Genomic DNA, 25438 nt, shown 5'->3' with positions numbered 1-25438 from the left:
AATAGTAAATTCAGTGCTGTGTAAAGTCTGTCCCCAAAGTGTTATATCCTGTGAGTCATGGTACCTGAGCTGTATTCTTCCAACTGTTCAGTAGTTTAGTGCACCCTGTTACCTAGATTTTTAGAAATAATTGATCTCTCCTTTGTAAGCATGACACAGTTTCCAGACTCACACCAAAAAGAGCACTTACCTCAGTTCACCTGTAAAGCACTTGAGTTCGTTTAGGAAAATTCCACTGATCTTTTGAGTCCAACCAAAAGGTTGTCGATGCAGTTGAACCTTAGGATCGTAGGTTCAGTTAAGAGGGAACATCGGACATCATCAGTCCCAGTTTCTGCTCAAAGCTGGGTCAGGTATGAGCCTTATTTACTTCAACCAGAATACACAGGAATACTTTCTTGTTATATTTCGATGAGGAGATAGTGGCTACATCATGATGGCTAAATTAAACAGCTTCAGGGAATATTCACCAAGAAAAAGTGGCACAGACTGGCCAACTCCATTTTTCTGAACTATTTCTGCTTCCAAAACTAGGCAGTTGCATTCAAATTGCTACATGCAAACCCCTGAACCTGGAGATAGGTGGTAAGAGAGCTAGTTGGCCAAGAAGAAACATTCTGGAGCTTTTTAAGTACTTCAAAGCATAGATAGAACCTTGCACAGTTACACTGGTCAGCACAGATGTACCCAGTGTGTCACTGCCTGAATCTGCAAGGCATGAATTCCAGTGCAGCCAGGTTTTTAGCAGCTACAAAAAAATGCTAAAAAACAGATGTCTCACTTTTGGTTCACCTTCTGTATGCAAATAGGAAATCCTTTGATTAACGGCATAAAAATCAAATACCCATCAAAGACTGCTGGCCAGAAAGAAACTCAAAGATCCAGTCATGATCAATGAAATTTTTATCACTGACATGACTGAAATGAGATATGGTATAAATAGCACCAGCCACAGTTGCCTCATCCTGGATAAGGTATCAGAGAGCTTGTGAGGTAAAGAGAGCTGCTTCATAGATCATCAATAATGCAGCTTCATACACATGCTTTGTCAAAGTATATGCAGAGACCCTGTAAAAGAGTTGAAGCAAATATGGTTTTTATTAGAAGCTTCATTGATAGTAAAATAAATGTAAGAGTCAGAAGAACTAAAAGATGTGAAATACCTGATCTTATGCAAAATGAACTCTCTTAATTGTTTCATTATCTAGTACATGCTATTATTTATGAGTTTGTTCTGAATTAATGAGAACTACCCCTACTGATGATCCAGTGTTTGTTCTTTCTAAGCTTTTAATTGGTTTCACCCCACATCACTCCTAATTTTAAAGAAAAAGAATAATTGTGGGGTTTTTACATACTAATCAATCATCTCACTTTTAAAATACAACGATTTATTCTTAATTCAATCTAAAACCTTACAGCATAAGTTTAGTGAAAACTAATGTCTCCACAAACAGGTTCTCAACAACTCTACTCTCAGTCTTCTGCTGCAAACAATAAAGTAATGGGAGCAGGACCAGATTGCTCTTCTGCTTAATGTTCTGGACAGGGTCTGTTTAAATATATCTCAGGCTGCCTGTGGCTCAATTCAATCAGGTTCCCTCATGCAATTAGTTTCTTATCTATCAACATAAGAGCACATTGCTTTGAAGGGCAAGCAAGAGGAGGATGTGAAGATGGGGGCCCTGCAGGTGCACTGGCACCACAGCAGACATAAAACCAGAGCAGCCCTCACTCAAGGGATGTGGGCAGGTAGCCAAATCCACACTGACTGCCCGTGAAGAGCTGAGATCAAGTGTCACCTGAGCAGCACACAGGAGTAAGTTGCTGGTACGGTGTGAAAGACAACAGATGAGGCAAGAGGTAGGACTTCAGGTCTAAGAGTCTGCAGTGTCATGCAGGAAGTGACATGCACAGCACTGTTAGGTGAAACTGAACAAATGCAGAAGTCCTATGCAGGGGATAGAGGCTGATGAAGCCTTTTCAGGCCATCATCACATTATTATGGCAGAGGAAAAGTTAAAATCCAGCAATCCTTAGTGAACACTCTGGAAAGAGAGGGATGTATTGCTCACTTTCACAGTTTCTGGTCTTTCTGATGAGATCTTTGTGTGTTAATTCTTATATAGGGTACACATACAAGATGATAATTTACAATATTTAAGAGAAAAGAACAGAATAGAACAGAACAGTGTATTTCAGTTGGAGGGGACCTATGAAGATCATCTAGTCCAACTGCCTGACCATTTCTGGGCTGATCAAAAGTTAAAGCACGTTAATGGCATTGTCCAAATGCCTTTTTAATCACTGACAGGCTTGGGGCATCAATCACCTCTCTAGAAAATCTGTTGTAGCGTTTAACCACCCTCTTGGTAAAAAAAGCTTCCTAAAGTCCTGTGTAAACCTCCCCTGACACAGTTTAGAATCATTCTCATGCATCTTATCACTGGATACCAGGAGAAGAGCTCAGTACCTCCCTCTCCACCTCCTCAGAAGCTGTAGAGAGCAATGAGGTCACCCTTCAGCCTTCTTTTCTCCAGACTAGACAAACCCAAAGTCCTTAGCAGACATTCCTCCCAGCCCTTTCACCAGCTTTGTTGCCTATCTCTGCACACATTCAAGGACCTTCACATCCTTCTTAAATTGTACACAGAACTGCACACAGTACATGAGGTGAGGCCTCACCAATTCTGAACATAACAGGATAATCACCTCTTTGACCAGTTGGTGATGCTGTGTTTGATGCCCCCCAGGATGGGGTTCGCCCTCCTGGCTGCCAGGGCACATGGCTGACTTAGGCTGAGACTGGTGTCTACCAGCACCCCTGGATCTATTTCAGCAGAGCTGCTCTCCAGCCACTCCTCTCCCAATCCACACTTGTGCCTGGTGTTACTCCGTATGGCATTTGGACTCTCCAAATTCCATGTCATTAGTGATCACCCAGTGCCAGTATTTGTCCAATGTTAAATACTATTTATCAGTACTTAAATACTCCAGTACTTAAAATCTAAATTGCTTTAATAGCATGTGTGCATATGTATGTAAGGAGAGAGATTACATAAACTTATGCTGTTAGACCATTTTATTAACTTTGAAGTCTTCTTATTGTGTGTATTTTTCAAGGAAAAGCTTTCACTCAATTGTTCCTTTGGATCCAATCAGCTTTTAATTTCAATATAAGGAAATCAGACTTAAAATGAGAAATAAAAGAAAAAGGCAGACTGGGGAAATGATCATGTGTAGAGTTGTGTAATGATTCTTCTGAGAGTTATAAATATTAGTTTAGAGTTTTTTTAGCATATTTATAATAATTCTTCAAAACACATCAAAAATTTGAGTGGTCTTGCTTCCCTTAGATGTTCTCATAATGTTTAAGGCATTACTTCAGTGTGGAGGAGTTGTTTCCATGTCCCATCTTCCAGAGACAGGTGTTTGTTTGTTCAACTTGGATATTACAAACTTGCTTGCAAACCAATAAAAAATTTTAGGTGAAAACTATAAATCGAGAGTAAAAGAACACAGATAAATCCGTCCCAAAAGTTTCTTTTTAATTATTTTGTTATTAACTTTTTAAAATTTATTTTTTAAAACCTTTCTTTTAGATATCTTAAATACGCTAGCTTCCTGATATGATGAAATTATCTTCTGTAGTAGGCTAATAACTGCACTGGGAAATATCTGGGAAATAAGTATGAATTGCTTATTTCCAGTTCCTCACATTTCTCTCCATTTTGAAACTCTTTTTATTTTATTTTGCCCCACAAACTGAATAGTTGCTGTGTAGCAACAATGAAAGGCCAAGTATTGAACACAGTGAGCAATTTGCCCTTTTCTTCCCTGGAGAGGGTCTGTCAAGGTCATGACTGAGGAATCTGAGGCAATGGTAGTTAGCTGCAGAGTTGTGAAATAGAGCTGTTTATTCTTTGCCTGCTCTGTTGTGTGGTCTTGCTGTGCTGTTATTGACTTCAGTGACAGTGGAATTGGGACTCTACAGAGAAACAGCAGCCTGGTTTGCAGACCAACAATAGCAAAGCAGTTTTCCATATCCTAAGCAGGCTACTCCAATATTAAAGAACACTACCACTAATAGTATTCCTGGTGCAAATAAAGTCACAAAGGCAGAACTGGAAAAGTGCTCTCTTCGTCATCCCAATCGATGCAGCTCAATTATTTTAGTTCTGAGCTTCCCATATTGATGAGCTGGAGATTGTCCCAGGCCTAACACACTACTAAGGTGCCTGTGGCTATGAATCAGAAGATGAAGACAGTATTTTAGCATAGTAGTATTCTTTTTATAATCAATATTCCCAGAAGTGCTGGGACAAAACCCCACTTTTGAGGCTCTTAACAAATATGCCCACGTGTTTACTTTTGAAGAAGTAAAATGGTCTTTGCCATCACTCAGAATGGAAGACAGTTAATGTTAGAATCACACTGTTACCATAACAAAGCAAATGGTGTTCTGGCCAAGTCTACTGAAAATAATTCACCTTTGGACAAAAAGTAACTCTGGAAAATTTCAGTCAATAAAACAAGATTTTTGAAATATTGAAAATTATTTCAGAAACTACAATAGGATATAAAAGTATATGCAGGCTTAATGACAATAGTTTTTGTAATGTTGTTGAAGGCTCTTTTGTAACATTGTTGTGTAACTCCAAGTTAAAGAACTCAATGACACCAGACCACTCAGTCATCTTTTTCTCTCCCTATCTTCCTCTTTCTGTCTGATAGGAATAACATGTGCCACTGAACCATGCATGCAATTAAGCACCTAATGATAATCTTGCTTTTAGAGTTATTTTATCACTACCTATACTTTGCTACCTAGAAAGGAACCTCTTCATTTTACAGAGTAGGTGTTTCTTTATAACAAATTACACTGTATTTTACATCCTACCCTTTTCTATAAGATATGAAAATCCATGGCATTCACTTGCATAACTGGTCTTTTTTTGTTGTGGCTTTTTTTGGTCTTGTTTAACAGGTATGTTAGGTCAAGAACGAAGCATGACATTGACATGAGAATAGGGATACATTCTGGATCGGTTCTGTGCGGAGTGCTGGGCCTGAGGAAGTGGCAGTTTGATGTCTGGTCATGGGACGTGGATATCGCAAACAAACTCGAGTCAGGTGGAATTCCTGGGTAAGGCAACGTGTATTTCCCACAGTCAGGAAACATTGCCAGTACAGCACACTGTTAACCTTGCCAAGAGATTAACTGTCTTACATTATTGCATCAGCTATGACCTTTTTTTATTTTTGCTATTTTGTGGTTGACAATGATTTGTGAGGCTATAGTCAAAAGAGGTGGCAAAGGCATTGGAAAAGAAAAAAAATACTTTTTTTTTTTTTTTTGTCAGCTATGATTTCCTGAATAAAGTCAGAGGTTCTACTCAGCTTATACAATACCCAGAGATAGCCCAAATTTCCCAGTTTGGTGCTGACCGTTCCTGAATTTTTCCAAGCTCCATTCTCTTGCCCTTTGCATTAAAATGTGGTGGTCAGGCACAACACTGTAATTTGTTCTATTTCACAACGCACAAAGTCTGGGAAGAATTACGTGTTCAGAGGCTGTTACTTTAATAACAAGGCATAATGGACTGCAGGTTCTCTAGGAAGTCTTTTAAATGATTTGATGTTTTAGTAGAGGTTTTGAGACTTTTGTATCAGTCTGTCTATATGTGAAAATATATGGCTTTCCATTGAGCTGCCTAGGTTTTTTTTTACTGAGGTGGCTGATTCACCTGGAAGTTAGAATGTTATTTCTCCTGACATGGCCTATATCTCACAGTAGTTTGAAAACTGAAAATCCTAAATTTGAAAGAAACAGCAGTGGTTGTAGGAATCCTCTTCACTTGCAGTTCCACCTTCTGTTCTTGAAAGATGTATCAAAAGATCTCCTACACAATTCAATATTTTTTAATCAGGAGACATAGAAGCAGTAGCAACAGACATCTTTCTATGGAAAAATCAGAAGTGATGCTGTCATCTTGAGTGAGAGAAGTCTTAAATCATCAAATCTGTGTTGTGCTGCAGTCCCCATGCACACATCAGGATGTCCAAGCTGTCATTTTTCCAGGAAGTTAGAAAGAAATTTGCTGTATATTGGTTTTGCAAATGTGGGAGCTTCTCCTGTTCCCCATAGTAGACCTTTATACTAATATTTATTCTTAGAATCAGCAGAAAATGAAACCTTGCATGCTCCGAAAGCAACTTCTGTATTCTGCATATGTCACCAGTGTATAAAACTGCAGAAAAAAAAAAATATTTCCTGGCTGCTTATCCCACCTGATAGCCTCAGATGACTAAGACAGGTCACATGCTGCTTTGTTAACATGAGCAAATCAATCACCTAAGTTTCACCATCTGCACCTGCAAAAAGTCTTTTTTATTGCTGTTAACGTGTGCAAGTCGTAGCGCTATTAATGAGTAACCCAGAGAAGGCACCACCTCACCACTGCTGACAAAATGCCCAGGTAGGTTGCAGTCTATCAGAGCAGAGTGATTTCCAGTCCTGTGTATCAGCTTGCCAACAGAACAAAGCCTGTGTGTGTGACAGCAATTCACTCAGTTCCTCAAAGCACTGATTTACATCAGGCTTCCCCAGAGCGCAGAGCAGATTTAGCAGAGCAGTGGAGTTCACTGCAGCCTCTCCTTAGTTCTCCTGCCTCCAGCATCCAAATTGTCCTGCTTGCCACAATAGCGAGATCACTCCTGTTCCCAGAGCTGCACAGCTTTCCTCTGCTCTGGCATAAAAGCTGCTCTCGCAGCGTGAAACAAGAGCAAAGATGAACCAGAGCCCTTTCCTGAGCACACAGCTCACCCAGCTGCCATGGGGAGGATCAGCCCACCCTGTGTGTGGCAAGAGAGAAGGGGCTCAGCTCTTCCCTCGCATATGATGCAAAGATGATCAGAGGGCTGGAGCACCTCTTCTATGAATACAGGCTGAGTGAGTTATGGTTGTTCAGCCTGGAGAAGAGAATGCTTTGGGGAGACCTTTTAGCAGCCTTCCATTGCGTAAAGGGGCTACAGGAAGCTGGGGAGGGACTGTTTACAAGGACATGTGGTGATAGGATGGGGGGGGATGATTTCAAACTGGAAGCAGATAGATTTAAAATATATTTGAAGTTCTTTACAGTGAGAGAGCTGAGACATTGGCACAAAGTGCCCAGAGAAGCTATGGATGCCCCCTCTCTGGAAGTATTCAAGGCCAGGTTGGATGGGGCTTTACGCAACCTGGTCTAGCGAAAGATGTTCCTGGCCAGGGCAGCAGGGTTGGAATGAGATGATCTTAAAATTCTATCCAACCCAAACTGTTGTATGATTCTCTATCAGCCTGAGACCTCATAAGCCATGGTGGTGCAGGAAGAGATTTCCCACTGGTGAAGAAGCATAAGCTGGCAGCCCAACTGTCATGGAAGGAGGCACTTAGAAGCACTGAGAAAAAGCAGTAATTTCTGGTTTTCTGAAAGGGAAGTGACCACAACACCTGAGAAGGAAACCATATAATCTCCCTCAGTGTTACTTCAGAGACATTCTTCTGCCAGGACACCATGTTCCAACAGTCTTAGCTGGGTTATCTTGGTATTTACCTATGGTATTTAATTGGCAGGAAACCTAGCTAATAATTAATTTTCCAGGTTGTATCAATGACAAGTATGATCTAAAGCTTTGGGCCTGATATATTTTCTACAACAAGACAGGTTTTACTTTTTTGACTTCAATACTCATGTTCCTGGTTTATGGTATTTGTATGAAATTAGAAAGGTGTCTCTCAACTATATTTTTTGAAGTTTTTCAAGCAAACTGCACAAAAAGAAGCCAGAAAATATTTTTAATCTACCAACTTTTTACTAATGGATTAATTTATTAATATTTCATTCATTTAAGGGTATTACATCAGTAGCCAGCTCTACATTCTGGTTAAAGCTGTTATAATTTCTATTACATTCATTCATTCATTCATTTATTTATTTGTTTGTTTGTTTATTTTTAATTAGTCATTCACTTAAATACATTTAGCCTGTTTGGATTTCTAAGAGCTAGGAAGTGCATAGTCTTTCTGAGAAGTCATATGCTCTGGTTATAAAGTCCAGGCTAAAAGAAACATTTTTACTCCATTTTTATTGTCGGTTTTACTGACCTTTGACTATAAAAACGTAACCTCTGTAGACATCATAACAGCAAGAATTTAGAAAGTGAAAGTTGTACAAATCCTGTGTTACTGTCAGAAGAAAGCTGAGACAGGTTCAAAAATGGCTGAGATAGATACAATTTTTTGCTCATTTAATTAGATACTGATATTTAATACTTCACATAGACACAGTTGTGCCAAATTCTGATACTCCTGGGCATTTTGCACCACTTAAAGATAATCAGTGCTTTATTTGCAGGCAATACATGCTCATCATAAATATACTTAGAGCCTTTTACTCCATCAGTATTTTAAGTAATTTAATTCTGTAGTGGCACCCTACAAATTCTAGAAGTTGCCAAGGGGCGTGCTAGGACCATTTCTCTCAGTCAAGATGACCCAGTTTGTGGTGCCTAGGAAAAATGTCTCAGGATCTATCATCAAGAAATTATCAATTGTTTTAGCTGACTCTGAATTTTAAGAATCTGTTGGAAAGTCTGCCTTTCAGAAAGTGCCATGCATCTGAAGTTTGAAAAATGAACAGATTTTAATGGAGTTACTACATATATTTTCTTGAGGTAGATAAATGTCTAATGAACATCTCCTCTTACTGCATATATAAAGTATAGCATGGCTAACCATGTGGGTGTGTTTTAGAGGTGTATGCAGTTTAACTTACCTTTATGAACTTGTAGATTTCTTAAAGATGGAAATAAGACTTCAATTTTTATATTATTATTATTATTATTATTATTATTATTATTATTATTATTATTATTATTATTATTATTATTATTATTATTATTTTGCTTGAACATCTTTCTGTCCATCTCAAGCAGTGATTATTATGGTTAGAAAAGTTCAAATACCAACACACCACTAGGTTTAGCTGAAAGGCATCCAAAACTCTATCTTGATTCTGCAAAATTTGAGGGTTTTTTACATAATCTCAACTTCAAATTTATTTTTGCAAATTTTTTTAACTCATTGCTTAGTCTTACCAGAAATTATCCCTTCACTTGCCTTTGTACAGTTTCCCTGTTTCCTTAAATCACTTCAGATGCAATCAGACCACTAAATCTAACTGTCTAAGCTGCCTCAAGTAACTGAAGGAAATTATAGAGCTTCACACAAACTGCTCTAATGCATGCCATATATTTTCCTCTCACTGTATTTACCTGAAGTGGTAATTTTCATTCACTCTGAGTAGTATTTTATTCAGGAAGGCTTCTCATTATAGTAATACTGTGATCAAAGGTATCAGGTGTGAATATCAAAGTTTTACCTGTGAGAGGATTTTGTGCATACATGAGATCCTATTGATGTTAACCTGTCTCAAGAGCATTTGTCTCTAAATAAATCTCATGTTTGTTGAATGCATCATTTAATTTTCCTTATAGAAAGCATCATACACAATAGAAAACCTATGTATCCATTGTGTTAAAAATTATGCAGAGCTCATAAAGTACTTATTACCTATGTACACCAGAGCACAATCAGTATTTGCTTCTACTTATTTCACTTATGCAGGAGAATTCACATTTCCAAAGCCACTCTGGACTGCCTGAATGGGGATTATAATGTTGAAGAAGGGCATGGCAAAGAGCGCAATGAATTCTTGAGGAAACATAACATTGAGACTTATTTAATTAAACAACCTGAGGAGAGTCTGTTGACTTTGCCCGAAGATATTGTGAAAGAGGCTGTCAGCTCCTCCGACAGGAGAAACAGTGGAGCAACATTTACTGAAGGATCCTGGAGCCCTGAACTTCCATTTGATAACATAGTGGGAAAACAGAACGTAAGTCAAACTTCCTTTAATGTCATCAAGTACGAAAGCATGCTTGAATGCATTTCAATAATGGAAGCCTCAGAGGAGACAAATTCATCTTTAACCTTTATTCTAACACGTACTGTAACAGCAGAGGATTAAACAAATCATTTCAGGGTAGAAATAAATCATGTATCCAAACTGGAGAAATGCCAGGAGACCAGAGGTTTGGGGTTTTTTTCCAAGTGAAATTCAATACTACACAGCTTAGTTTTTCACTGAATCAGCCTATAAAGAAGTAAATTAAAAGTAAAGCTAGTGTTATGAAACTAGCTGTGACGTTCTAGTCAGTGTATGTATCTCCTGGCATAGCTTCATGGTGCTGCCATCAAAGTAAAGGGATGAGTGAACAGTCATTTTGCCAGAGGGAAATGGATAGTGTAGGTTATTGATACATAAAGGAAAGAAAAAGAGATGTACTTTAACAAAGTACCTTGTGAAAACATTTTGTCCATTCTTCACTTTTTTTTTAATTTTTATTTTAATAAAAAAACCTTAAACAAGAAGATTTTAAAACATAATGAAGGTTCACTAGGGGTGAGGTAGTCTCCAAGGTCATACCTAGCTCAATAGAAATACGAGTTAATGACAACTGCTGCTAATCAGATCTTTTCCAAAAGTGTTCATGGCTAATTGCTAACACTCTGGGAATCTGCAGCTCTTGTGCAGTCCTAAAAACTACTTGGACATTCTGCTTGTTTAGAGGAATCAAAGATGGAGAGGTTAAAATGCTTCAGACACCACCCTTTTCACTGTGTTTTAAAGACTGATGAGCCTTTATGAAACAGGTCAGCTGGAGTTTTCTTCCATTTTTCTGAGGGATCTGTAATTACGTGATATATCCTTTCTTCTGCTGCACATCCCTAGTCTTACTTGTCTGCACTCTCTGTTGAACTCCAAAGAGTTGTTGTGTGGAGGTCTTGCTTTGTCAACCATGTTCTGCCTCTTACAAATCTGCTCAGGAGAGATAAGCCTTCACAATCGATGAGCCCATTGTGGTGTCTTTGCCTCTTCAGACTGAACTGGAACATGGCTTCATTTGCTGCTATATAAACCACCTGTTTTATATGTGTTCTGTACATCTGTGCATCTGCATGTGCCTTTTAGTATTCTCTGTATTTAATGGACCTGTCTCTATATTCTCATTTCATTCTGAACAGAGGTACAGGTGCATGCTACCTTGGCTATCTTCTGATCTCTCTCTGTTTCTTCATCTTTCTTTTTAAGACATTCCAATTTCTATGGTCAAAAAAATCTGTGCAGAGTAAGCTATAATTTTGTCGATCATTTTCTCAGCTAAACCTGAGTACTAACAAAAAGGAGGAATTAAATAGAGGACAAGTGTTTTCACTCGATTATTGAACAACTCCCACTCAATAAAGCAGTAAAAATCCCATTAAAATAATTGAAAAAGGCATAATTAAACTTCTGTTTTAAAGCAGATTTTTGTCTTATGGCAATCAATTTTTACAATAGTTTCTGTTTTTTTAATAACTTGGTTTTGTGCTGGAAACAACTATCATTTTACATCACACAGATTTGCAATAAACTTTTTGGTGGAGAAAAGATTACAAAAATCTGCTATTTCATGTGTGATTCAATTATTATGTACTTTTCAATTTTGAATTTGAGACAATAAGCATTACTGCTCAGAAATAAAGCATTTCAGCTCAGAATTCAGCTGATAGATTTAAATTATACTAGGATGTACCATAGCAAGGCACCTGCATTTGTGTATCTCCTGCCTGTCCCAGGTGTTGATCCCCCACACAGCTCATCTCCTAAATGTAAGGGTCTAGTTCTACCTGTGGTGCTCTATGGTGCCTCAGACATCCATATGACAAGGGGCCTATTAAAAGACCTGTCATCATATGGGCTATCAGGTAGAAGCCAGGTAAGAGATTCTGATGTCTCAAACAGTGCTAAACACCTATGCTGAAACATGCTGAGAAAGAATTGATTCAGCTTCTTGACTGTGGTTGTCTCTTGTACCTTCAGATACCCTCGCACATGCCAGCTTGTCCTCACCACCAACCAGCAGGGCATGGGTTGCTGTAGGTCTTGTGCCATATCTCCTAGATCCAGACTGTTGTCCAGGATACCCTTGGGCACCTCAGCTGACCGTAGCTGCAAATTGGGCAAATGAAAGTATGCCAAGTGTATATTGCCAGTAATAGAAGCATAGACACCAAGCACCTAGACACCTTAATTTAGGTGTCCTCCACTTGAACCAAATCCTACCTGCATCCTGTCTCTTTAAATATGTGAACTTGTATTTCCCTTTTTCCCTTCAAGATCTGGTGTTTGCAGTATGAAAACAAAATTTAAAAATAAAAAACTTTGAAGCCTTTCTAGAGTTTTCTAAATGCCAGTGATTAAAATCTTGCATCTTGTTGAGGTCAGGATGCTTGGCTTTGTTTCATGAAAACTTTGCAGGAAGGAAGTAAAATCTAAAACTATCTTTCCACATGACTGTTTACAAAAATGTAGGAGAGGTATCAGGAAGACAAAATATTCTTTATGTTGGCATAGTAGACTTAAAGGGAAATACAGAGACAAAATGTGGTTAGAATATATTCTTGGGACCATAATTTGCCTTGTATTTTTCATTATTGTTACACTAATTAAGGGAAGCTTTCTGAAGTATGTGTGCAGGTGTGAGGGAAAGAATACTCTAGTAAACTCAAATATTAATTTCCTTGCTATACACCAAAAACAAACTCAAATTCAGAGTCCATTTTTGTACCAATATTACTGGCATAGTGGCGATATTATGTCATGTTCATCTACCATGAATTGTAACCACTTCATGCATTCAGCAAGAAGACAATTCTTCATATTAATCAAATTCAAAGACATAATTTGAAGTAAAACATAGTCCCTTACTAGGATTGAGACAATTCTTCTCATGTCAGCAAAACAAAATGTCCAGCTAATTAGGGACCTCCTCCACTCTCATTTGCAGTGGAGATACAACAATATGAACTAATTCTGAGGAATTAACACACACAGCAACCAATTAATCTCAATCTTTTAACAGTGACTTCAGACTCATTTGTATGATTTCAGCTACCACAAATTGATAATAATGTTTCTGCATAGCTCAGTTTAAAAGAGAAATTAATATTTAAACTAGTGTCTTAGTGTGCAGTAATATAGTATTTAGCCAGTTGACTCAATGGATTATTTTCCTGGGATTTGACTCTAACTTTAGAGTTTCCACTTTAAATCCAAGGCTGAGATATGGATTCAGACATACCTGAATTTTTAGTATGAGAAAAGTTTCCTTGATACTTTTTTTTTTTTCTCCAAATATTGATATTTTCTAGATGAAAGATGGAAAGATTTAAGTTGAGGGGTTTGCCAAAGGTTCTTTTTGGAAGCCCTTGTGCTAATAAAGGAAGATTGCTTTTCATTTAAATAGGCAGAAGATTCCGATACTGATATTCTTTTCCATGTATATTTTGGACTCCTGAGTTAATCATCAAAAGATGGAATATGAGATAAAAATATACTACCTGTGACTATAGAGTCTGTGGACTTAATTTTAGGATTTTAAAGGAAGTTGTCATTTGGGGTTTGACAGTAGGTACCTGAGAACCTTCCTGTGTTTCAATGTGCTCTCCAAGATTCATTAAAATGTAATTACTGACTGTATTTTGAATATGAACAAGGGAAACCTTCCCATATCATTCACTGTATGTTATCCCATGATCCAAAATAATTGGTTTTCCAGAGAAATGTAGTGATAATCCATCCCAGACTTCTGTTTCCAGCAATACCTAGTAGGAAATACAACAGAAGACCTTTCCAGCAAGAACCTATGGGATAACTTTTCTCAAGTAGAAGTGTATTTCTGAAATGTCTTATGCTGTTATGTATGAAGGTTTATATTCATTAACATTTCTTAACTCTTGGGAGTATCACAGGTAGTCGAGTTTATTTTCCCATTCAGGTGGCAAAGTGCTGCTTCACTACGGTTTGTGTCACTAAATGATGCCATGAACCTGGACTGAGTAATTATTTTTATGAAAGTAAACTCTTATTTCTTTCCTGAAGGTGAAGCACCCTTGGTACTATCTCTGCTAGCTTTCATTTGCAAAGCTGTGCAAAAGTCTTTTATTTTCTTTCGATTAGTCAATGAAGTGCCAAAGGAATAATGCATTTGAAATAACATTTAATAATATGAATTACAGTTACATTAAATCATATAGCCTAACTGTAATGTAGACTGGATGAAGTATACCAGTAGTGAAGAAGAATATAATATTTGAAAACCCATCCTGAAGTAGTCAGAAATGGCATCTTCTTCACTCCTGCCTAACTGATCTGTTCCTTAACTACACACATCCAGTAACTTTAAGATCAACCCAAACATTGTTACTCCTGTTTTGTGACTTCTGTTTTCTGTAGCTTCTGTTCTTTGTTGTTAAAACACACCATTTAGTTAGCTACCCCGCTGTGATTTTGGTGTGTACTCCCCTCACACATGCCCTAACAATTAATTAGCAGAATTTGGAAAGGGGATTATAGTCCTAGTGTTCAGTGCAGCAGCAAACCTCCTAAGCTGTATAAAGGAGGACATGAAAGTACTCCCCTTAATGTACTGTATGTGTTTAGTGGAACAGACTTACTATTTTACACTTCTGTAGATTTCATTGAATGAATTGCATGGAATGCTGTAATGGTTTGCAATGCAACATGATCTGAAACATTGCATTTTTAACCCAAGGGGACCAGCAGGTTTATTCTGTTTGCATGTGCTTTCCCCTAGACTCTGGCTGCCCTAACAAGAAATTCAATAAATCTGCTTCCAAACCATCTTGCACAAGCTTTGCATGTCCAGTCTGGGCCTGAGGAAATTAACAAGCGAATAGAGCACACCATCGACTTACGGAGTGGCGATAAATTGAGAAGAGAGCATATCAAGCCTTTTTCACTGATGTTTAAAGACTCCAGCCTGGAGCATAAGGTAGCTGGGTCTTGGTAGCTGCATTATTCGCAACTCAAATTGTAATAAATGTCCACTGAAGTAGAGAAGCTAGTAGGTTCTAGCTTGCCTTGTCTTATTTTTTGGTTTTGTTTTTTGTTTTGTTTCCATTTTCAGAAGTTGGGACTGAGCTATAGATGATAATAGACAGTGTCATGATGGAGGTGTTATAATGCTGCAATGATTACATTTCATTGTTGGAAAATGCCTACGCTGAGCAAATTCTACTTCTGAAAACAACAGCCATTTGCTGTTTTTTTCTTGCTGTTGAGTACAAGCAGTTTTCTGTCAGATGACAGGTTGCTTTGGCACAAGCAGTGATTGAGCATATTAACAAACTGACACTTCTATTCAAAACGTATATTGATATAGATAAGTTTCTTTCATTTAGTCATTGGATCCACCTGATGTCCTTTAGGCACCTACTCTGTTTATTTCAAGTCAAAACTAATTTGTCAACTCTTCTTTTTAAACATGCTTTTTAAACAAGCATCTGCTTCCAAGAGGTCAATATTGTTCATGTGTTTGCTGCTTCTCAGTAGCCATGTCATCTCACTAATTTCTATTTCAGTCTACATCCAGATGTAAGTTCTAACTTACATACAGACAAGGCAATGGAATAACTTGCCTTGAAAGCTGATGGGGTGGGGTTGCACAGATCTTGAATGATTTCATTGACTTGGATGCTATTACAGTGCAGCAACAGCAGGTCTGCAAGAGGATGTGTTTGACTGAAAATAGAAAAAAATAATGGGGAATTGGAAGCCTGGAGGCTCACTTCTCCATCAGTGGAACACCTTCAGTGGAAAACAGACTTGTTTGCTTCACTTATGTGACCCATTCTAAGGTGGTCTCAGTGGTTGGAGCTTAATGAAAACCACTGGAAAATAAAGATTCCACTTGAGGTATATCTAAGCACTTATTTCACAAGCAATCCTGTAGGAGGAAAAAGAAAAGTTCATTAAAAAAAATAAATAAGTCCATTTCCCCATGAGGGTATTTATGACAATGAGACACAAGGTAGAATCCCTGAAGCTGAATTAGCCACTACTGCTACAACAGAAGATACTTCTTTCAGTTATTTGCAGTCATCATGCAAACCTGACAGGAACCTATAGGAAGTGAAATCCAGGATTTCTGCTGTCCTGTGAGTTACCATGCAAAGGTCCAAGAGTCATGAATAATCTTTAATCTTTTCAAGGCACAAGGTCAAAAGATAAAGTGAAACAATTCTAGAAAAAATAACATCTGACCTAGAAGGTAGTGGATGGTATATTAATTTTTTTGTGTGTGTGCAGAAGACAGAGCAGCTTGGTCACAAACAACTTGCTGAGTGAGGAAACTAGTCAATGGTTCACCTAAACTTGCAGTACTTTTTAATAAACACTAGACCTGAGCATGGGCTGGAGAAAAGAGACACTGCCCAGAGCCAAACCTTAAATTCAGAATATAAACATTCTTGTCATTTTAGATTTCACATTTAGCAGCTACAAAGAAAATCTGTTAGGAACATGTAGAATTTCATTTAAAGACAATTTAAGGAGGAGGAGGAGGAAAAAAAGAGCCATGTTCTAACCCATCAGATTACATAGGTCAGATTTTAAATATTAACAAAGATTTTAATTGCATCTGAATGACAAAAAGTCTATTTAAATGTCAACATTTTTATCTGTTTTGGTACATATTCTTCTCAGTATGACATTTCCAATGGAAAACTGTGCTGTAATGTTTTGAAGGCCTTGTTTCATCCAATATTTCTTCAGGTGTTAACCTCAACCAGAAAGCACAGGCAATAGAAACATAAAATCCTTTCAGTAAAGTAGACAGAATCTTCTTCCTGTCCTCAAAATTGGGCTGTTTTTTAGCATTACACAGAGTAAAGCTTTAAAAAATATCAGCTCTTCTTTATTTGCTCTGGTTCTTCCACCTCAAACAGCTGAATAGTTGCTGGCCAGCAACCTCCTCACTTGTATTCAGGGAGCCAGGGCTCCATGGGTGTGCTCAGACAAACATGGGAAGTGCACCAGGATGCAAAGGGATGATGTGTGTTAAGATGAATCACACTGTCCTCTTCATTATAGGCAGAGGTAATGCCTTGTGTGGGATAATGTGGGAAATGTCCCTCCCCTCCTGATTTGCCTGTGCAGTAATTACAGTTTTGTACTCATCGCCTTAGTGCTAACCCATAGTCTACAAGCAGTCATGAAAAAATAATGGAAACTGTTTTCTGCAGAAAGTCATGATTTTTCTTCTGTGTTATCTTACAGTACTATCACTTTTTCTCTTCTTCTGCCCATTTAGGAACCAAATCAAACTCAGATTTAAATTGGTGTCTCATAAAGGCATTTCATCAGCCTTTTCCCTCTGCTCTTCCCACCTTTAACCTTTCAGTCTGGAATTATGTTTTCTTCTAGCCATTAACATTTTGCAACTGCTTACATGACCTTCTACATCAGCATCTTGTGCTTCTCCCTGCAGGGTTGCTGAGCAAGTAGACCATAGGTGTCTATGGGCCTCCCATCTCACACTGCTGCTGTCACCTGCTGCCACCCACCTGCTGTTCAGCACAGTGGCAGCTTCAAATCAGAGGTAGCTCTGAAGTAAAGTAACTCTTCTAAATGAACTCTTTTCCTATGTAAAATCTGCCTAACATTTCTTCTATCTGTAAGTAATTCTCATTCCAGGCTGTACAGGTATTCAGTGGGCAGAACACCCAGTACCCATAGCTGAGATGCTGATCAAGAAGTGTTACATAAATCTTGTTCAATAAGAATTGTGTGTGTGCTCTGTGCCTCCAACCACAGAGAAGTGAATAACTAGATGAACAATAAACTATATTTCTGCCTCCTGCATTAGTAACATGACTACCACACTGTAGGACTATCATTCTTTTGGGATGGCTTTAATAGACTTGAAATGTCACACTGGGCTTCAGTTTTAATGGCCTGGCAGACAGCAGATACATGTTAACAATGAAAGTGCTCTTTTGATTCCTTTAAGGTTTCAAAATATAAATGAACAATATATTTTTATATATATATATATGAATATATATGAATAAAATATATATGAAAAAGTAATTTCTGGAATCAGCATGTCTGAAACTACCACGGGAGCTAGCATTGCTCCTGGTTCACAATGGCTTATACAGCTGGTGTATCCCAGCAGTTTAAGCCATTGTACATTAAGCCATTAAGTACATTTTCCCACTCCTCTCTTATCTCATTGCTCTGTGTTCTTCTTGCTGATAGAATAAATACAGATTCTACAGCAAGCAGTAACAGTTGCATCAGCGAGTGGATCCTGTCCTTGAGGCAGAATGTATATTTCCATATGATTTTTTTCATACTTAATTTTTCAGAGGATTTGTGCAGGATCCTCACCGGCTATGTTTTATAGGTACTTTACCCAAATGGACTAGCATTTTACTAACCGGTATTTTACTCATTAACACTTAATATCTCATTTAGAGACTAATTTGCTAGAGGTTATTTTCACAAATAGTATGTAGGCAGATAGAGCAAAAGACTCATCACAGGAGAGTATATATATGGGAGCATGAAAATACACTCAGGGTTTCAAAATATGTGATAGATCATAAGGAAAATCTGATACTACTTTAGATTATTTCCAATAATTAAAATATATCATTATGATGCTCTAACTTAATAGCAGTGACTTGGAAATAACAGTACTATGTACCTTCATACAGGATAAAGCATAGTAACAAAGCAGAGAATTTTACATGCTAGTAGAGTTTTCCTTTAAGGAAAGTTACATTGTAAGGATTTGTATAAAGATATTCTAAGCCTTTCTGTGTACTTTTATTGGGATCAAAAGTCAGATTTGGTTTAGAGGTGAAGTGGCTGCATATTTTCTGTGAGGTGAGCACAATGAAAATATCAAAAGGGCTTTGAATTTCAAAGTACAGTTTTTCTTGAGTCAAATATCAGACCTAAATATCTGAGTTCCTCTGTTTCAGAATTTCTGATGGGTAAGATAAATAGAAATTAAATAAGTAGGAAAAAAAACATTGCCTTTCCTGTATGCTATATCCATGCAGAAATGGGCCTCACCTCTTTCCTTCAACACAGAAACTCTCAGTGTTAAGAAGGTCTGCAAGCAACACTGAGCAAACTGTGGGCCTGTTCACATCTTCTTTTCTGTAGTTAGTCAACAGGTAGGCCTGTGTCTACCGTTGTCTTCTAAGAATCAAAGAATCACAAAATTGTCAAGGTTGGAAAAAATCTCTAATATCCAACTGTCCAACAGTCAGGTAGTTGGAGAGAGCAATGAGGTCTCCCCTCAGCCTCCTCTTCTCCAAAATAAACAATCCCAGTTCTCTCAGCCACTCCTCATAGGACTTGTTCTCCAGCCCCTTCCCCAACTTTGTTGCCCTTCTCTGAATACTCTCCTGCACCTCAATATCTTTCTTGCAGTGAGGGACCCAGAATTGAACACAATACTCAAGGTGCAGCCTCACCAGTGCCAAGTACAGGGGCATGGTCACCTCACTTCTCCTGCTGGCCACACAGAATTTCATCCATTTCTTCTCCTGCCTTGGACTTCCTGATAAATCTTCTTCTGTCCCTCCCCTGTACTGTAAAAGTTTTTCCAGTGGCACAGACACCATTGATTTGAAGAAAAAAAACTCCACAGTCTTCCTTTTCATCCGTAAGATCCCATCTTGACTCACTGAGCAGCAGTGAGGATAAGAACAAAACCCTTCCTCTCTAGTGCACAAACACATCCTCTGTGCGATCATATAAAGCCTGTTTTAATGCCAGTACTCGCCTTTCAAAGAGCTCCAGGAAAAAGAGAGGAGAGGCAGGGAATAAGCAGCATTGCTTGGCAGAGGACACTTGGCCTTTCTTACACAAGCTCAGTCTGGGTTAGCTGGCTGGACTAGCCAGTAGACAGCAGTGTCCCCTCAGCAGCTCAGGCAAGTGGCTCGAGCCCTGTGGGGAGCAGGGTGAGGCTTTGCAGAGCCATGAGCAAGACATGCCAATGTAGTAGGTCTGTGGGATGTTGCAACTAAGGTTTTCTTTGCAGAGCAGGTCACATCATGATTCTTGCTACTGCTGTACACAGCTCTAGTGGGCTATGTGCTCCCTCATGCTTCTGGAAGTGCCTTGAGGCTTAGTCTGTCCTTCAGTTACTTCACCAAGTCATTAAGGAGTAGACTAGAACAGAAGTGCTACTTTTATCATGGGTGTTTGTGCTGTCTCAGAGATACTAGCTATTTCTAATCACACCATGGTTACTGATTAGACCACAGCATTCATCCTTTTGACACAATGCTCAACACCACAGGCATTTCCATGTTTGAGTTTCATTCCATTAGTTTGCTATAATTTCCCCAAGGAACAGTTACAGGATTTCATGCTAGATTTTAAGGAAGGTACCTTTCTTTTTTTTTCATTAGTTTTTTTTTTGTGCTGAAGCCAAAAAAAAAGCCCTGGTCCATTATTTAAGTGGACTGATGCAGCTCTGCTTTCCTGCCCATGAAATGAGAGTCAGTGTAGCTGTGCTTCCAGCAACAAAACAGAGTGGAGTCGCCTGTGAGCACCATCAAAAATCATGTCAAAGTGATACTGCTTCTGCCAACAGCAGACACAGGGTATAATCAGAGCAGAGGAGGAGACAAAATGAGGGACATGAAACCCCCTTATTCATAACAAATGGGAGCAGGGAAGGGAGAAGCCTTTTTCCCACTTCAGGAGCTTGAGGCTCTTTTGACCAGGTGTTTATAACTGAGATTAAGTCCCTACCAAAGGTCTCTGGAGTTAATATATTCTAAGTCTAGATAGGATGTTCCTTCAAAAACAGATTAGCTCTAAAATACAGTTCATAGCTGAACTCTCTCAATGTGTATTCCTTATATATTTCTTAATTGGTTCTGTTTTTTTCTTAATTATAATGCTCTCTGGGCATTTGTAATGGCAGTTTGCCTTACTTACAAATTCTTAGAGAAAGATTATGGTATCTGACTCTGGCTTTCTTGCCTTCTGCACATGTAACCCTTAGCTCCTTCAAAATTGCAAGAGAGTAAATAAAATGGAGTTATCGTTCAGAGGAGAAAAAATGACCAGGGACAGAATCTGTGTGATTTTTAATTAGGTGAAAAAAATTTAATGGCAATAGAATAAGATAAAGAGATTTACAAAAATATTTCTGTAGACCAGTTTTCATCTGCTGTAAACAATTGGAGTTTGACTGAATTATCAGTGAAAAATACCAGCTGAGGACTTGAGTAACATTTCCACTTTGATTCACTGTAAGTCACTGATGTATCCATTACTCTTTTTCTTGGTAACTCCCATAAAAGGAGAACCTACTAACACTTTCAGTGCCTTGATATGCTGGAGAAAATCACTTTTGCAATAAATCATAATAATAGCACACCTCAATTGTTCCTTTTCATAATAATACACTCATTTTCTCCTTGGAGAATGTCTGTATTGCCAAGCTTCTGCACAATCTCTGGATAAATTAAAATACAGAGATTATGAACCACATCCCAAATAGTCATAGAATGTCCCAAATTATGTACTTTTCTTAAAAAATAAAAGTAAAGAAGAAAAGAGAATGGCCTCTATTTGGCATGTATGGAAACACCTCCATGACATCCTGCATGCGGAGTGGGAACTGACTTCAGCATTTGCCTTCAGGTGAGGATACCCATGGTTCCTCTGGTTAAGATATTAAGTATTCAGTATTTTACTCAGCAGCACAGGCCCCCAGTATCTACCTGTGGATTTTTAAAACTAATACTTTTTTTTAAAAAGGGCAATCAAATAAACAACTTTGTATTGCAACTTACAATTTTGCTCTCTTGGATAAAGTATTTTACCAGCTTATTAATGGTTCATTTGTTTTGTTTCATTTTTGAAAAAAAAATCAGGTTTATTGATATACTAGCTCTTCCTGCTAATTTCTCTGAAGTCTTCTATATGCATTAGGTCTTATGAAACTGCTGCATGGATTAACAGTTAATTTCTTCTGTGTTGTTGTTTTGTTTTTTTTCTTCCTAGTATTCTCAAATGCGGGATGAAGTCTTCAAATCAAACCTGGTGTGTGCATTTATTGTTCTTGTATTTATCACAGCTATCCAAAGCTTACTCCCTTCTTCCAGGTAAATAAAGAAATATGTCTTTATATATCTTGGGGAAATAACTGAATATCATTTCTAAAATTGATATGGAATGAACCAATAAAATATGCTCGTTCCCCAAAAGTGTTCAGAAATGTTTTTCACTTCTCCCCCCAGTATTAACTACTTTTGTATCATATTATCTGCAGCTGCATGTTTTCATGTGAAACAGCAGCATCTACTGACATTATGTTGTCATGTTTTTAAGCAGAACCCCCACTGAGATAAGTGGGACCTTTAGGTTACAAAAATTTGACATAGTAAGACCTGCTGCTTCCAATGTTGAAGTAAAACATGATCCCACTTAGAACACTTTGCTAAGTGACTGGTAATCACCTTGGGAATCAGTGATTGTTTTGGGTTTGCTTCTTACATGCTATGTGAGAAAATGTTACTGTTGTGCTTTGTTGCCCATGATATATATTACCCAGCTGGGGAAAGCAATCTTGTACTATTAAGAAGCAGAAAGGAGGTGATCTGGTAGATCTTTTCTCACTTTTGCTTTTTCCTGGGGCTGAACAGGCAAAAATTTCCTGTCAAGCTGACAAAAAATGTGGCATAGCTGAGACTTTTGTGTCCATGTTCCACAAATCAAACCCATCAACTAGCATTTTTGTCTATTATTTAATAGTGAGAACACACAAGTCTGTACAAGGACTAAGGTCAGTTTTCTAGCATCACAGCACAGCCAACAGAATACGACTGCCACTAAAACCTGCCCCTGGTCCCATATGGTCTTTGGCAGAACAAGTGATAAAATGGAAATGTCCAAATGAAGATAATTCTCAGGTGGTTTCTAACATGCAAGTGAACCTTCACTTATGGCTGTCTGCAGAAGAATCTTTAAAACACACTAGTTATATAAGAAATAAGACACGTTACAGTAATGGAGTGATATTTCTTGGATCATCTCTGGAAGACCTGCTGCACCATGTTGATGTCTAAGAACACCAAAATGGTGGTTAGATGCAGGCAAGTAATTGCACTCTGCAGCAGTGATGTTCCATATGTTTTATGTTCTTAGCTGGGAAAGTATCCAGAGTAGTATGTGATCTGCTGTTCTTTATGTGCTATATTGCTCTAGTACTACTAGGTTTGTTACCCTTTTTTGAAGTTCTTCTCCCAGTACACATTAAAAAATCTTCACTTGTAGTAGCTGTTATTTTTATTTTTTCTCAGTATGCACAAGAAGATTTATGGATCTTATTAATGGAATCTGTTTTCCAAAAAGATTTCTGCTGCTATATCAATCACTGCAGCTATACCAACAACTACAACAAAATGACATTTTTTTCTGTCTGCACAGATTAATCTCTGTTAATTCTCATGAGGGTGTTTAGTGCCATTGGGAGTAGGGGAGAAGGAGTCACATAACCACAGTGCCTGCAGCTGTCTCACTGCCTGGTTTCCCATCTTCCACAGTAGTCTTCTATTTTTCCCTGCACTTCAGAAATGTTTTGTGGACCTTTTTTTCACTGAATGTTAAAGAGGCTGTAAATATAAATAAGTTCAAGTAAAGATTAGACAAGTTCCTGGATGAGATCAGCAGAGGTTTCTAAACAAAATTATGGAACCTTGGCCTCAAGAATACCCTCAAAGGTTGGTTTCTGGAACCTGGGAAGATATTTAGGGGCAGAATAAGTACCACTGTCTCTTTTGTGAGAGAAGATTTGGAGCCACATGGGTGCTTCATGGCAGTCCTTGTTCTTTCAGGAGCTGAAGATCACTGTCAAGATTGGTGAAGGCAAATTTTTGTCTTTGTTTTTCAAGTTCGGATACTCTGGTTCAAAAAATGTGTTTCAGTCTTTAAAAATTAGCATCCTTGTTAAATGAGCAGAGGTCAACAGATGGGCAAGCCCAGAATAACAGGATTATGAGTTTTGAGTGAGGTTTCAACATGCTTAAATATATTCAATGTGGAAACAATCTGGTAGTTCAAATTCCCTAATTCCACTTCTAAAACCAACTCAAGGTATTAGCCCATTAATAAACTGTCAGAAAGCTAGGAAGGGTTTGGCTTCAGAGAGTCTTGGAGATAACTGCACACTTGTGTTATATCTCTAGTAGATATGAGAGAAGTAAACTACTGCAGTGGAAGAGCATGGACATAATTTCAAATTATAATTCACACTCCCCATGGCAATTTACCCATTTCCTAACTACACATTTAAGTGTCTTTGAATTAATGGAGACATTGAAGACCCACCTGGATGCAGTCCTAAGTAATGTGCTCTGTGGGATTCTGCTTTAACAGGAGAGGTGGACTAGATGATATCTAGAGGTCCCTTCCAACTCTGACAATTCCATGGCTCCCTGAATGCTTCTGAGCTTTGTTGATCAAGGATGGAATTTTACATTTGCTTAAGTTCATGTCTGAATAATTTTCTGAGCCTAGTCTTTTCAGGATTTCTGGAAATTTGCTGAAAAAAAACATTATTTAAATAATTGTAAAACATATCTTATTAAAGACCTTCAAGGAGTTTCCTAGATAGGTTGTCTTAGCCTGTGTGTTAAAAAGTGGTATAATCCTTCTGTTATTGCGTCCACCGTGTATGGGAGTTTCAGAATTTTATCTCAGTTTATGTCTGTTTCCCACAGGATAAATATTTGATCCATTCATACTTTTCCCTGACAGGGTAGGCCCATCACTGAATTTAAAAATCTTTGCAATAGTTTTCATTCTTTGAAATATTGAATTGAGGAAATTACTCTAAGTGACATAAATTAATGCTATATTTCTACTGTAATTATCCTCTATGAAGCCATTAAAGGTGCATTGCCAACATTGCAGTGATTCATCTTCTCCATTTGACAGGCCTGGGAATTTGATTCATTTCCTGCAATGAACTTTCTATATGCTCACACAAGCAATAGATCATACTAGAGTAGACTGCTGAACTACTCGTATTTCTGTCAGTTTTCCACTGGTTTATTCTTGTGAGAGGAAAAAAAAACAGATTTCAAACTGTAGTTCATTTAAACAACTGCATCTTCTGCTCAATGTAAGTTTTCAAGAGTTCAGCCAGAAGGATTTGTGACTGTACACAAAGAAGAGGGAAGACAAAGTTCCATTTCAGACTTCACTGGATCTTGACAACAAGGAAAATCTTAGAAAGAAAAGCATTTAGTCATGAAACTTTGCTTGAATAAAGAGGTGATCCAACTCAGCTATTCTAGCTCTGGGAGAACTTCACGGACAGAGGAGTATTACGACTGTTCCTATTCCTCTGACCTTGTCTATACCTTCTGCTTTATTTGACCCTATCAGCTTACTGCCAGCAAAATCTTAGCACAGATTCTGGAGTGATCTTCTCCAAGATTGTAGGT

General features: G+C 38.1%; 1 protein-coding gene across 2 annotated transcripts in view; it reads left to right on the top strand.

Moving 5' to 3' along the window:
- ADCY8 (adenylate cyclase 8) overlaps positions 1–25438 on the top strand; it is a 130686-nt gene that overhangs the window by 71842 nt on the left and 33406 nt on the right. Inside the window, exons 6-9 of one of the 2 annotated variants that reach the window (XM_051611890.1) lie at positions 4988–5146; positions 9668–9938; positions 14743–14940; positions 21993–22093. In XM_051611890.1, the coding sequence (XP_051467850.1) occupies positions 4988–5146; positions 9668–9938; positions 14743–14940; positions 21993–22093 (729 nt within the window). The remainder of the gene's footprint in view (positions 1–4987; positions 5147–9667; positions 9939–14742; positions 14941–21992; positions 22094–25438) is intronic. The other variant, XM_051611891.1, reaches the window with a different exon arrangement.

Source organism: Apus apus, chromosome 2 (genome assembly GCF_020740795.1).
Source record: "Apus apus isolate bApuApu2 chromosome 2, bApuApu2.pri.cur, whole genome shotgun sequence".
NCBI lineage: Eukaryota > Metazoa > Chordata > Aves > Apodiformes > Apodidae > Apus > Apus apus.
Note: the sequence above shows the minus strand (reverse complement) of the source record. Positions and strands in the feature narration are given on the sequence as shown.